The sequence below is a fragment of the Giraffa tippelskirchi genome, chromosome 1 (genome assembly GCF_054371585.1).
Source record: "Giraffa tippelskirchi isolate mGirTip1 chromosome 1, T2T-mGirTip1v1.2.pri, whole genome shotgun sequence".
Lineage (NCBI taxonomy): Eukaryota > Metazoa > Chordata > Mammalia > Artiodactyla > Giraffidae > Giraffa > Giraffa tippelskirchi.
In genome coordinates this window covers 157,743,908-157,756,054 of record NC_137275.1, presented here as the reverse complement: position 1 = coordinate 157,756,054, position 12,147 = coordinate 157,743,908, and the positions used below count along the sequence as shown (strand labels likewise).

Here is a 12,147-nt window from a genome sequence, read left to right as displayed (position 1 = left end):
GAACATGGAATGGTGCTCTGTTTCACATATGACAATACACAAGAACTGCATCCTTTAGTTAACGCATCTTGTAGGATTCTAGAACAGAAAAATGACATAGGTAAAAAACTAAGGGTATCTGAGTAAGATATGGCTTTAGTTACTGGTTCATTATTGTTAACTAATTTAAGATGTTAATAATAGGGGAACTGGGTGTGGGGTTTCTATGTATTATCTTCATATTTTTCTGTAAATCTAAAGCTGTTCTAAAAAATAAAATATACATTAAAAATTAAAAAAAATAAAGTAAATAAAAGAACTGCATCCTTCTTTCTAGACTAGCACCCACCACTAGGCTTTCCTGGGAGTTATTGGGCATAAACCTGAGCCTCAGATTAAAGTTGATCTCCTCAAATCCCTTGACACCAAAGGCTTCTATCCTTCCTGATTTTCTTATGAAATTTCCTAAATCAGCCTCAGTTCTGGGAGTCCAGACCAAGTCTCATTCTTTCTCTGCTGTGGGGCCTTTGCACTGGTTCTTCTCTATGAAACACTCTCCATCCATCTTGGAATGGCTGACTCCTTCTTGTCACTCAGATCTGTCTGCATTTTCTCTCCTTTTCAGAAAGGAGAGAACAAGGATCTCACCTAATAATGATCAACCTCACTTTGCTGTTTCATTTCTCCCATGTCATTTCCACTGATGATTATCCAGTGCCGATAATGCCCTCACACAAGACAGTCCAATGGGAACTGAAAAGAACCATAAGATCTGCAAGGTGAGGAAGGGGACCTCGTGTTGTAGTTGTGTTAGTCGATCAGTCATGTCCAGCTCTTTGGGACCCCATGGACTGTAGCCCAACAGGCTCTTCTGTCCGTGGAAATTCTCCAGGCAAGAATACTGGAGTGGGTTGCCATTCCATTCTCCAAGAGATCTTCCCAACCCAGGGATCGAACCCAGGTCCCCTGCATTGCAGGCAAATTCTTTGCCATCTGAACTACCAGGGAAGCTGTAAACAGGAACCTTAGCGGTCATTTAATCTAAGTCCTTGGCTGATGAGAACTCTCACATTCCTTAATTCTGGTGGGTGTTTTGTTTAGTTTTTGTTTACAATGGTTACAGAGAGCTGGTGAGCAATGATAATTCTGTCCCACTGAAATGCTTCTGGGCTGTACACATTTGACTCTCAGAGCAGGATATGTAGGTTGAATTAGCCCTGGTTTCAATTAAATTCTAGGTAGGTCACATCCACCTTCAAAGAGGAAATTTTCTCTGCTCCTTGCCAATGCAAGAAACCCACTCTTCCCAGAGGACAGTCGTCTCTGAGGGTGTCACAAAAAAGCTGGGAGCTTAGCTCAGGAAGTTTCAGGTATCCTCTAATTCCTCTTCTTGATCAGGAGGTCATGCTCCTAGATGACCTTCAGGCCTGAGACCAAAGGCTTGCCAACACTTTGAGGTGAAGATGAGGGAGGGTACAGGGTGCCCTGTTACAACTGAATTTCAAGTAAACGGCAAATAACTTTTTGCACTAAAAATATTTCATGGTACACAGTTATACTAAAATCTATTCATTGCTTATCTGAAATTCAAATGTAACTGGAAAGCCTATATTTTATCTGGCAATCCTACAGAGGAGGGATCAGCATTAAAACTAATGACTTCCCTAAGATGAAACCCTGGGATTAAGGGAAAAAAGAGGCCACAGTGAGCCATGACTATTTGAGGAGAGGAATGAAGTTGGTTTCTTTCATGCTAATTAAGCAATCACAAACGATCCCATCAGAAATCCAAACTCGTGATTAACATGGGACTCAAGACCAGGAGGAAAAAAAAAATTAAAAAGTTGAAGAGCCAGAGAAGCAATCTTCACACAAACAGCAGCCAGCAGACGGAGTTGGTCCCAGGCAGGCAGGTAAGAGCAATGCCTTTTCACCCACTCTTTCAGAACAGAACAGGGTTTGGGAGATTCCAGTGGACTCCTCCAGCTTCCTTGATACCTGGATGTCGGCAGAATTCTCCTCAATATTCACAATTCTCCGACTTTTGAGAGTTCACAAAGTCTCCTCCTAGGTCCTACCTCTAGACTGCCCGTAAGCAAAGCAGAGAACCAGGAAAAGCAGTTATTCAGGCTGTAACTGGCTCATGAACAGCTGTGTCTAGTCCCCTGAAGAACCACTTTTCTTGGCTCATGTAGGATGAGGTACATTTGCTATCCCCCCACAGCTTGCCAAGGCTGGAAACTGGAGGTATAGATTTACAGAAAACAACTTAACGCAGAATTCGTTTTGTGTCTGTCATTTTGAACAGAGTTCATCCCCACATTATTCACCTGAGATGATCAGTAAGGTCAAGTGTGATTTCTTTACAACTGGGAAGTGCAAATTACACATGAAATGCCCCAAGGAAAGGGTTCATGGGGTGAACTCTCCACTCCCCTTTCCCACTTCTCTTCAGCTGTTTTAAACGGGCTCTATGGGGATCAGACCTATGCAATTCACGAGAACAATAAAAGGAATAAAAAACACAATAGCAAGGAGAGAAGAGAAATCATTGTTGGTTTTTAATAAGGACATTCTAATGATGACCGCTGAAGTGCATGAACTTTTTGTTTGTTTGTATCATAGTTTAAAATTTCATATTTTGGGGACAGTTTCCTTTGTTGGAAAGTGGGCTTGAAGGATGCTGTGCTAAGGCACACGCACTTTATATCATCTTAGCCTTTTGTCTAAGGATTGATATAAAATAATACCTCTGGAGAGAAATAACTCCTCTTATTAATCTGTCTTGAGCCAGGGAAAGTAAGCAATGAATAAAAATGCTTTTTGTTTGTTTCTCTCCAAGTTTATAGTATAGAGTCAAATTAAAGGTCAAATCACAACTCAGTTTGAAAGTTTTTTCCTTTTGTTTGTGGTTTCTTCTTTGAACTCAAATTTCAGTTGGTAGAAAGGGGTTAAAAACCTGAGCAATTCCCACTTGATATCTGTGAACGAAACAAGTACGAGTCCTGTCACAGAGAGAAAACAGAGGGTTTGGATGTCATTTTTGGTCACCTAGCAAGAATGTCTTTGTGGGTGTTTTTGACATTGTAAGAACACTGTGGATGCATGAAATGACACCTGTGTGCCCTTGCTGCTAGGTGTCCCGTGGCCTGACCCTACAAGATGCCAAGAGAAGAGGCTCACTTCTTCTATGGTTCCCCCAGGAAAGGGCACAGCCACTCTTATGTCACGGCTGAAGAGTAAGTTCAAAACCAGACCCAGCGGGGTTACAGTTTGCCGTTTGCTGACACAGCCTCTGGCTTCCACCAGCACATGTCTGTCCGTAAATCTCTCTAGTGTTTATTTCTCCAGAAATAAACCTGGCAATGAGGTAAGGAGACCCTGAGGTCCTACAGAAGGTCTCAGGTTTCTCTGAGGCCAAAGAGGCAAAGAGGAAGGGAAGGCAAAAACCTGGATCTTGCCATTTTTGTTTGCATTCTTGGCTATGAGGCCTTTACCGTGGGTTCCTAGGCTGAAAAACATCTGTCCAAGAGCATGATGCCTCTGTCCTCAAGCCTTGCCTGTCTACTCCACTCAGGATCCCAGAGGTGGTTTGCAGACAGAACAGAGGCAAGTTGCCAAAGGACAGTAAGGTTGAAGGGCAGGTGTGTCCCTCCACCTGCTGACTGAGTCCAAGGTGAAGAGGGTGGTCATAACCTTTGCATCAATGCTTTACCCTAAAGAAAGGTGTTTTGTATTATGAATTATTTTAAAATAAGTATTTGCATGATTAAACATTTCTAAGTGCTAAGCAATGTACACCAGAACAAGATGCTATTCTTTCCTTTGAAAAAAATCTTACAACCTGCTGGGAGAGTTAGGCATGGGAGTAATTTCATCAGGTATAAGTGTGATGGGAACACAGGCCACAGGACATACTCTGCAAGGACAAGAGTGGGCAAGGGGTGGTGGCGGTGGGAGGGGCCCCTCTCTGAGTGGAGACTCCAACAGGACAAATGAGGAATCTGGGTTTTGTTTGGACCATCTCTTAAGTGACCTGCTCAGAACTTCCCACAAACCTGCTATCTTGGGAGAGAACTGTTGAATTTCCTTACTGGAGTGAACTAGCAGGGGCAAGAGAGATGGAGAACCTGTCAAAGGCACTGAAGAGGAATTCAGGCTGGAGCATTTCTTCATAAGACCCTAGTGGGATTCTCTAATATCCCTGCATGGTCAAATGGGATGTGGTGGTGAGATCTTCTGAAAAAATGTCCCAAGAGCAAAAATATACTCTTGAGGGGTGCAACTGCACATGGTATTAGGTAGTATATTTTTCAGGATTTGTATGATGACTCAACAGACTATCTCTGTGAAACCACAGTTGAGAAGTTCTCAGTTGAGGCGGCATAAGCCACCTAGGGAGCTTGTGAAAATGAAGCTTCCTAGGCACTGCTGCCCAAGAGGCTGACTCAGTAGGTCTTGGGGTCAGGGGCCCAGGATCTGTACTTTAACATGCATCTCAGGCAACTCCCTTGTAGGAGGTATTTGGGTGACATCTGAGGAGCAATGCCTGGCTGGGCAATGGGTTCTTATGGTGTGTCTGGCACATCCCAGCATTTTTGGCTCTCACTTCCTGGGGGTGAGCACAATGTGACTGTGGTGTGAGGAGTTCAAACAGAGCTCTGTGTGTGTCAAGATGCCCGAGGGGGTGGCCACAGACCTTGGAGGTAGAATGACAGCATAGGCATGCTGGGAATGGAATCATCTGCCTTCAGTCATGAGAACGCACTGAATGCCCTCGTAGCAGCTTCATTTCAGGAAGGGGTGATGCGGTCAGAAAGGCACTGGCTGGGTACCTCAGGCCAGTCGCTGTGAATGCTGGTTCTGCCACTCTCTTGTTGTGCAACCTTGTGCATTTTACCAACCTAAAGTCTTGGGGATGTCAGATGTGAAATGAATGTCATACCTACTCCTGAGGATTGTTGTGACAGAGCCAATAGCAGGGTGCTAACCACAGTGCTTGGCAGGGTTGTTGTGAGAATTAAATAATCTAATGAATACAGAATGGTTATCATGGTACCCAGCTTACAGCAGACATTAAGTCAAAGTGAATTTCCGTTTCTTTTTTGTGGACTGACAGTTGGGGAAAATGTTTTAAACTAGCCCTGATGGGAAGATAACTCAGTCCACAGAAGACTCAGCTGCCACTGCACCTGTTGCACTTGGAGCCTGGGTGCTGGGGCCCACGACAGTTAGCACTGCTGCTGTGGACACACACCTGAGAGGCTCCTAGAGATGGTTCTGTCTCTGTATACGCGTGCTGGAGGTCCATGCATGCCTGGGTTGGGGTGGGGCGGAACACTCCTTGGGGACTGGGAGATGCTGCTCTGATCACAAAGCCCCTGTGGAGAGAGAAGATTGATACATGTTTCATCATAATCTGGAGCAAGGTTTCCATACCAAGGTAGACTTGTCTGTCTCTCGGGCCAGGGCTGCAGGGATTGGCATCCTGACAGTGATTCTGGGAATTCTACTACTTCTCAGCTGCTGGTACTGCAGAAGACGAAGTGGATACCAAAGCTTGAAGGTCAGTAAAGTTCCCACTGCTGAGTCCCTCTAGGTCCAGGACCTCCCTTCTCCTTCTTTCTCTGAAGTTCTGGGGAGTCGGGTGACAGTCTCATGATCACCTCCAGCACTGATTCATGGTTCTGATGCATCTTTCTCTACACTATACATCTTATAACTCTTCCTTTGCCTTTGCCCAGGCGTGAATCCCAACCAGGAACTTGGCCCATCTTTCTGATTCCACTCACAGCAAACTCGAGGGCCTGCGTATGTAGCTGATGGTTTTGGGAGCAAGGGGGAAGGCTTCGTGGTCCTCTTGCACAGTGAACAGAAGTACATGAGACACTTCAGATCTTACCAATCCTTCTGGGGATTCCCACTGGCTCTGTTACTCCACTTGGTGGCCCATTCTTCTCACCCTACCTCTTCACCCCTTTCTTTTCAGGTTCCTGGGAATTCCAAGTTCTTCTAACTCTATTAGCAAGCAGTCCAGCATAGCCAGGACCCATGTAGCCATCAGTGCAGTGAGGAAACTGCCCACCCCTCAGCAGCACAAAGGACCGCCAGGTTTTTAACAGGCTCCTCCCTCCTTTGATGCTCGATGTGGTTTTATTATTATTTTTGCTCCTTTACCCATATGAGCAGGAAGTTAATAAATGACAATGTCCAGTCTTGGGGTAGCAGGATCCTTCACAAATGAGCAACATCAACAGAGTCGCTAACCTGTGAAGACTACAGGTTTCAGAAACCTTGCTTCAAAGACAGGTGGCAGTTTGGAACTTAAGCATCCAAAGGGATTCTCCACAGTGAGCAACAGGAGAGTTGCAATTTTTCTCTCTCCTCTCTCTTTGTTATTACAGATCTGAAAGCTTCTGAGGTTGATATATAATGGGAAAAAATTTATCTTTACAAAACATGTTGGAAAGTCCCCTTCCTCATTTAGCAACATTTCATTCAGAGAAAGTGGTTCTGTGATGGAGAGGAGGACTGGTCTGGGTGGAGGGCTAGAGCCTGGAAGTCTGAGAAGGAGAAGGGGAAGGTGAAAATGGTAGCTTCAAATTCTTCTTGCTGGAAAGCTTGGGACGTCCCATGTGACCCTTTTCCTAACGCCCATCTTGCCATGGTGTCCCAAATATAAATCATGAAAGACAGGGTGAACGTGGGGAGACACAGTCACCAAGCAGCAGCCCTCCAGTGTGGTGGCATTTATGGGAAGGAGAAGTTCCTGAGTCTGAATAACACTCCAACCTTAGCAAAGCCTTGGGTTAAGAGGTTAGGGAATATAACTCTTTGCTCTCTGCTAGGACGGAGGAGCCTGGTAGGCTGCAGTCCATGGGGTCCCGAAGAGTCAGACATGATTGAACAACTTCACTTTCACTTTTCACTTTCATGCATTGGAGAAGGAAATGGCAACCCACTCCAGTGTTCTTGCCTGGAGAATCCCAGGGATGGGGGAGCCTGGTGGGCTGCCGTCTGTGAGGTCGCACAGAGTCGGACACGACTGAAGCGACTAAGCAGCAGCAGCAGCAGCAGCAGCATACACTTCATGTGTACCTCTAGAACAGGGTTATGATGTTGCCTTGTAATTTGTTATTTGCTTTTTGATTCTTCCACCCCTTCTCTTCATCCCATTTGGAGCTGATGCAGAGAGTATTTTTTATTCCCCTTTTACTTCCAGAGCCTAGCACAATGCCTGGCACTCGAATAACCTAGGGTTCTTGCTAAAATGTAGTCTGGGACCATCTCTGGTGGTGGGACCCAGGACCCTGTTTGAACACACACACTGAAGTTTGATGCAAATACATAGCATGGGCAGTGAACTGGGGAAGTGAATCATGCTCCTAACCTACGGTAAGTGAGGATTAAAAAAATAAGGAATAAAACCAATAATCGAGGTAAAGGGAGAGAATGCATTAACATTAACACATCTTGTGCTGTGCTATGTTGTGCTTAGTTGCTCAATCATGTCTGAGTCTTTGCAACCTCAAAGACTGTAGCCCGCTAGGCTCCTCTGTCCATGGGGATTCTCCAGGCAAGAATACTGGAGTGGGTTGCCATGCCCTCCTCCAGGGGACCTTCCCAACCCAGGAATGGAACCCAGGTCTCCTGCATTTCAGGCAGATTCTTTACTCTCTTAGCCACCAGGGAAGCCCAAGAATACTGGAGTGATTAGCCTATCCCTTCCCCATGGGAACTTTCCGACCCAGGGATTGATCCAGGGTCTCCTGCATAGCAAGCAGATTCTTTACAAGCTGAGCTACCCAGGAAGCCCATTAAGCACCTTACTGGAAGTATATCACTGGGAGCTGTGGAGGGGAGCAGAACTTCCTTGGATCCTCTTGTCAAGATTGGGGTCCTTGTGCTTATATCCTTCCAAAAGGTAGTGTCAATAATGATTTCAGAGTAGAGTTTAGGAAAAGTTATTTACAGCTGGCAGACGCTATAGGTAGCAGCCCCAACCACGTCTGGTCTCATCTAATTGATAATCCAAACACTTCTCCTCCCTGGGAGACCTGTCCAGATGCCATTCTCTTTCAACCCAGTAACACCAATAATCAACCACAGTCTACAGACAAGACTGTGGAGGAGCCACTGAACACTGGCACAGCCTTCCTGTTCCAGTTCCCCTCAGCCAGGACCCCAGGAAGCTGCTCATGCCCTACTGGTGGATTTGGTTCACAGATAATGTTTGGATCTGTAACTTAAAAAACTGAATTAGGTGCAAACATTTAAAAGTAACATTTTACGTAAAAATCTTAATTTCTAGTTTATTTTTTGAAAAAAAAAATCAAAAGATCTGGCAAAACTTGGCAGCTATGCAGTGGTTTGTCCCTTTAGAAGGGACACATACTCCCTCCTTTTCTATGGCCCCCACCTGAGCTCCTCCTTCCTCTAAGGGTAAGAGAGTAGCGGGGTCATGCCAGGCACAGGCAATAAGGAAGTGCATCGCCTGACAGCCCTGGACCAGCAGTATCAGTATCACTTGGGAACTTGCCAGAAATGCAAATTGATAGGGCTTCACCCTATACCTACTATGTCAGAAATTCTGGGTGTGAGCCCAGCAATCTGTGTTTAACAAGCCCCCCAGGTGACACTGCTGCATTCTAAAGTCTGAGAAATGACTACTGTGGAGAATTTAATGGTAAGAGCAACTAAAAGTCTGCTTTTTATGATCACAATGTGCCAGATATTTAAAACAATGCCAGTAATGAAATACTCCTCTTCACTTGGGCAAACGGTATCTGCAGTCCCTGTTTTGGTACATGTCTCTGTCTTGCACAAACTGTTGTCATTCTATTCTAGGGATGGAGAGCATCACCCCCTCAACCTATGCAAATAACCAAACTATAAGCTTTTACCACCCCTTCCCCCAATAATTCAAAGTGCACAACAGCCTTAGGCTGACTTGTCATTGTTGTGATGTGACTTCGAAGCTCAGCACTACAACCACAGTATTTCTATCACAACACAAGCATTCACAGTGTTTCAGATATGTTGCTATCATTATGGGGAAGGCAGAAATAGACAGTGTCCCTGCTATCAAGTTGTTCCTGTTTCCCCTCACTGTAAAACCACCTCCTGCCTCCCTACCTCTGATCTACTCCTCTTGTAATCATTCTCTGAGATCCAGTTCTATATTTCACTCTTCTTCTCCTTCCTTTCAAAAATATTCATTGACTAACTAATAGATGTCAGGCACTGTTTAGGTGTTTTGTTGTGCTCAGTCACTCAGTCATGCCCGACTCTTTGTGACCCCATAGATTGTAGCCTGCCAGGCTTCTCTGTCCATGGGATTTTTCCAGGGAAGAATAGTGGAGTGGGTTGCCATTTCCTCCTCCAAGGGATCTTTCCGACTCCACATCTCCTGCATTGGCAGGTGGGTTCTTTACCACTGAGTCACTGGGAAAGCCTAGTTCTGAGAGGTAGGTGACATTATCTTCATATTACTGATGAAAACACTGGAATTCAGAGAGATTAAGTGACTACCTGAGGATACACTGAGGATAAGTGGCAGGGCCGAGATTAAAACTAACTCATTCTTAAAATGTCAGCTTCCTTCTCTTTTTCTTTAACGGATTCAATTATTTTTTCTCACCCACTGACCTTCATGAATTCACATTTCAGGACAAAAACATTCATGCTGGTACTCAAAGTACCCTAACAGGAAGATGTTCACATGAGGGGCTTGGTCAACAGGACAGCAAATTGCCTTTTCAAGAGAACAATTGTGAACCTGTGGTAGGTTGAGATCCTGCATCCTGGTGTTTCTGTATATGACTACTTTTAACTCTAATGAATAAAATATTGCCATTTAAAAAGCAAGGGCAATATGAATATACTTAATGGTACTGACTAAAAAATGGTTAAAATGCTACATTTTATATGGTATATTTTACCATAATAAAAAGTAAATAGTAAGATTAAAAACAAGGGAATTCACAAGGGTTTTCTTAAATTGTGTCCTCTCGTATCCAGAGTTTCCTGGTTCAATAATGAAACATCTACCTATAAGGCCCAAAGGAAAAACTTGGTTCTGGATACAATGTCCTTTTGTCTCATGTTTTTTAGTATAATTGCTTTTGTCCTGAACATAGACATATCTAACAGAGGAAAAAAGTGCCTATTATTAATTGTATAGAGTTGCACTGTCCAATAGTTGCACTGTAGCCACTAGTCACAAGTGGTTACTGAAAACCTGAAACACACTACTTTGAATTAAGACATCCTGGAATACATACTAGATTTCAACAACTTAGTATGAGGAAAATAACATAAAAATCCACTAATGAGTTTTATACTGACTACAGGTTGAAGTGATAATATCTCACTTCAACATGAAAGTGGGGTTAAATAAAATATATTAGTGAAATTAATTTTACTTGTTTCTCTTAATTTTTAAAAATGCAGCTACTAGGAATTTTAAAATCACATATGTGGTACACTCTATTTCTACTGGACAGTCCTGGTATAGATGCAGTAATTATAGCTTTTGAGAGCACTGGCTCCAGAGCCAAATTACTATATTTGACTCTTAGCTCCATGACTGGCCAGTTGCAAGATATTCATCAAGTGATTTAACCTCCTTGTGCCCAGTTTCCTGACCTGTAACACAAAAACAACAGAAATATTCCTAAGGTTGTTGTGAGCATTAACTGAGGGCCTGATACATTTGTTCTCTGTTGATAGAAGCAATGGCCTTTAGACACAGCTATCAGGATTTATGCTTGTGGTAAAGATGCAGTATGATCAGTGTCTGTAACAGGACTGAAAAATTCATAAGTTAGGGCTTGGGGCTTCTACTGATAAAGATAATCCAAGGAGATTTTGGGAAAGCTACTTAGCTTTTTTTCTCTGCTATTATCCACCACCACCCCACCCCACCCAAATGCTTCAATATACAGACTTGTAATTTAACATTAATTACCTCATTGGGTGGAAATTAGATATGGACAGTTAAACAAACAAGTTTCAACCCAGAGCAAACGTATAAACATGACGCTAACTATTTTGACTTAATCCCTCTTCCAGAACCATGTGTGTTGTTGTCAAGCCCATGCTCTCCTTTCTCATCCTCACAGATTCCCAATGCTCCACCCGCTTATGAGAAACTGTCCGCAGAACAGTCACCACCACCTTATTATTCTCCATGAGAGCCAGCGAGGCCTTGAGAAGTGCTGAAATGATTTCCCTCATGCTTTTGCTTGAATTTGATGTGGACATGCAATGTTCTGCTTCAGAATGCTGTAGAAACAGTGTACCTTATCTCTACTAATAAGCTGAGTGTCAAATTCTTTGTAGGGCAACTAGCAATACTGATTGAGGAAATGATGAGGAGTATTAAAATGGGAAAAGCTTTGTCAATAAACATTGTAATGGATGATACTATCTATGCCAGTAAAAATAAATCTACAGTGTTATTTTCTGAGGGAGAACATTCAAGTGTGTGTTCTGGGATCACTGGATTTCTTTTTAAGTTGAAAGGTGGCTAAAAACTAACTACTACTCTGATTTTTGAAGAAGCAGCCTCTTGATCAACATGAATTCTAACAGAACAGTTGCAGGTTAGTCTGTGTTATGGAGTACTCAAAATGATACTTTTACAGGTTTAAGATCAAGAGCTGAATGACCTAACAAATTATAGTCAGATTCATCTGATCAGGAATCAGTGATGTCGCTTTGTGTTCTACAATTTCATGGTGCAATAATAACACACTGCAGAGATCCTGTATCTTTAGTAATACAGTTCATGCAGTTCTAATTACATTTCACTTCAATGCTCAATGCTATGATAGTTAATGACAAGGATTTCCTGTTAAATCAAAAGGTGGTGTAAGGACTTAAACAAGTAAAAGCTACTCTAGTTTGGCTGACACATTGCCTTAAATGTCCCAAAGGCAATTTAGCTCCTTTGGGCTCCCAAATTCCTCTCAAAAGAACACACAGAAGAAATCATAAAGGATCAGAAATTCTGGAATGGTGTCTTTATTTGTATAGCAACATTGCAATTTATGTGACATCTACATATTATTATTTGTCTAATGTTTTTCTTTTGATCAGCTCACTTAAAGTTTTTTGGCTTAACTTATATCACCACTCTAAATGGAAAATCAGTATCACTTTTTG

At 43.1% G+C, this 12,147-nt stretch overlaps 1 protein-coding gene across 1 annotated transcript; it reads left to right on the top strand.

Annotated features, from left to right (window-relative positions):
* Window positions 1–1,763: 1,763 nt before the first annotated feature.
* Window positions 1,764–11,174, top strand: MLANA (melan-A). The gene is made up of 5 exons (XM_081500929.1): window positions 1,764–1,892; window positions 3,117–3,218; window positions 5,449–5,545; window positions 9,649–9,762; window positions 11,103–11,174. The coding sequence occupies exons 2-5, from the start codon at window positions 3,142–3,144 to the stop codon at window positions 11,172–11,174; spliced, it is 360 nt and encodes a 119-aa protein (XP_081357055.1). The 5' UTR covers window positions 1,764–1,892; window positions 3,117–3,141.
* The last annotated feature ends 973 nt before the right edge of the window (window positions 11,175–12,147 follow it).

What these genes read in the sequence shown, in the direction of transcription:
- MLANA (XM_081500929.1), top strand. Translation starts at nt 3,142, where the DNA reads ATGCCAAGAGAAGAGGCTCACTTCTTCTATGGTTCCCCCAGGAAAGGG. An exon ending in TCTTATGTCACGGCTGAAGA is followed by an intron (nt 3,219 to 5,448) that starts GTAAGTTCAAAA and finishes CTCTCGGGCCAG; the next exon opens with GGCTGCAGGGATTGGCATCC. An exon ending in AGAACAATTGTGAACCTGTG is followed by an intron (nt 9,763 to 11,102) that starts GTAGGTTGAGAT and finishes TCATCCTCACAG; the next exon opens with ATTCCCAATGCTCCACCCGC.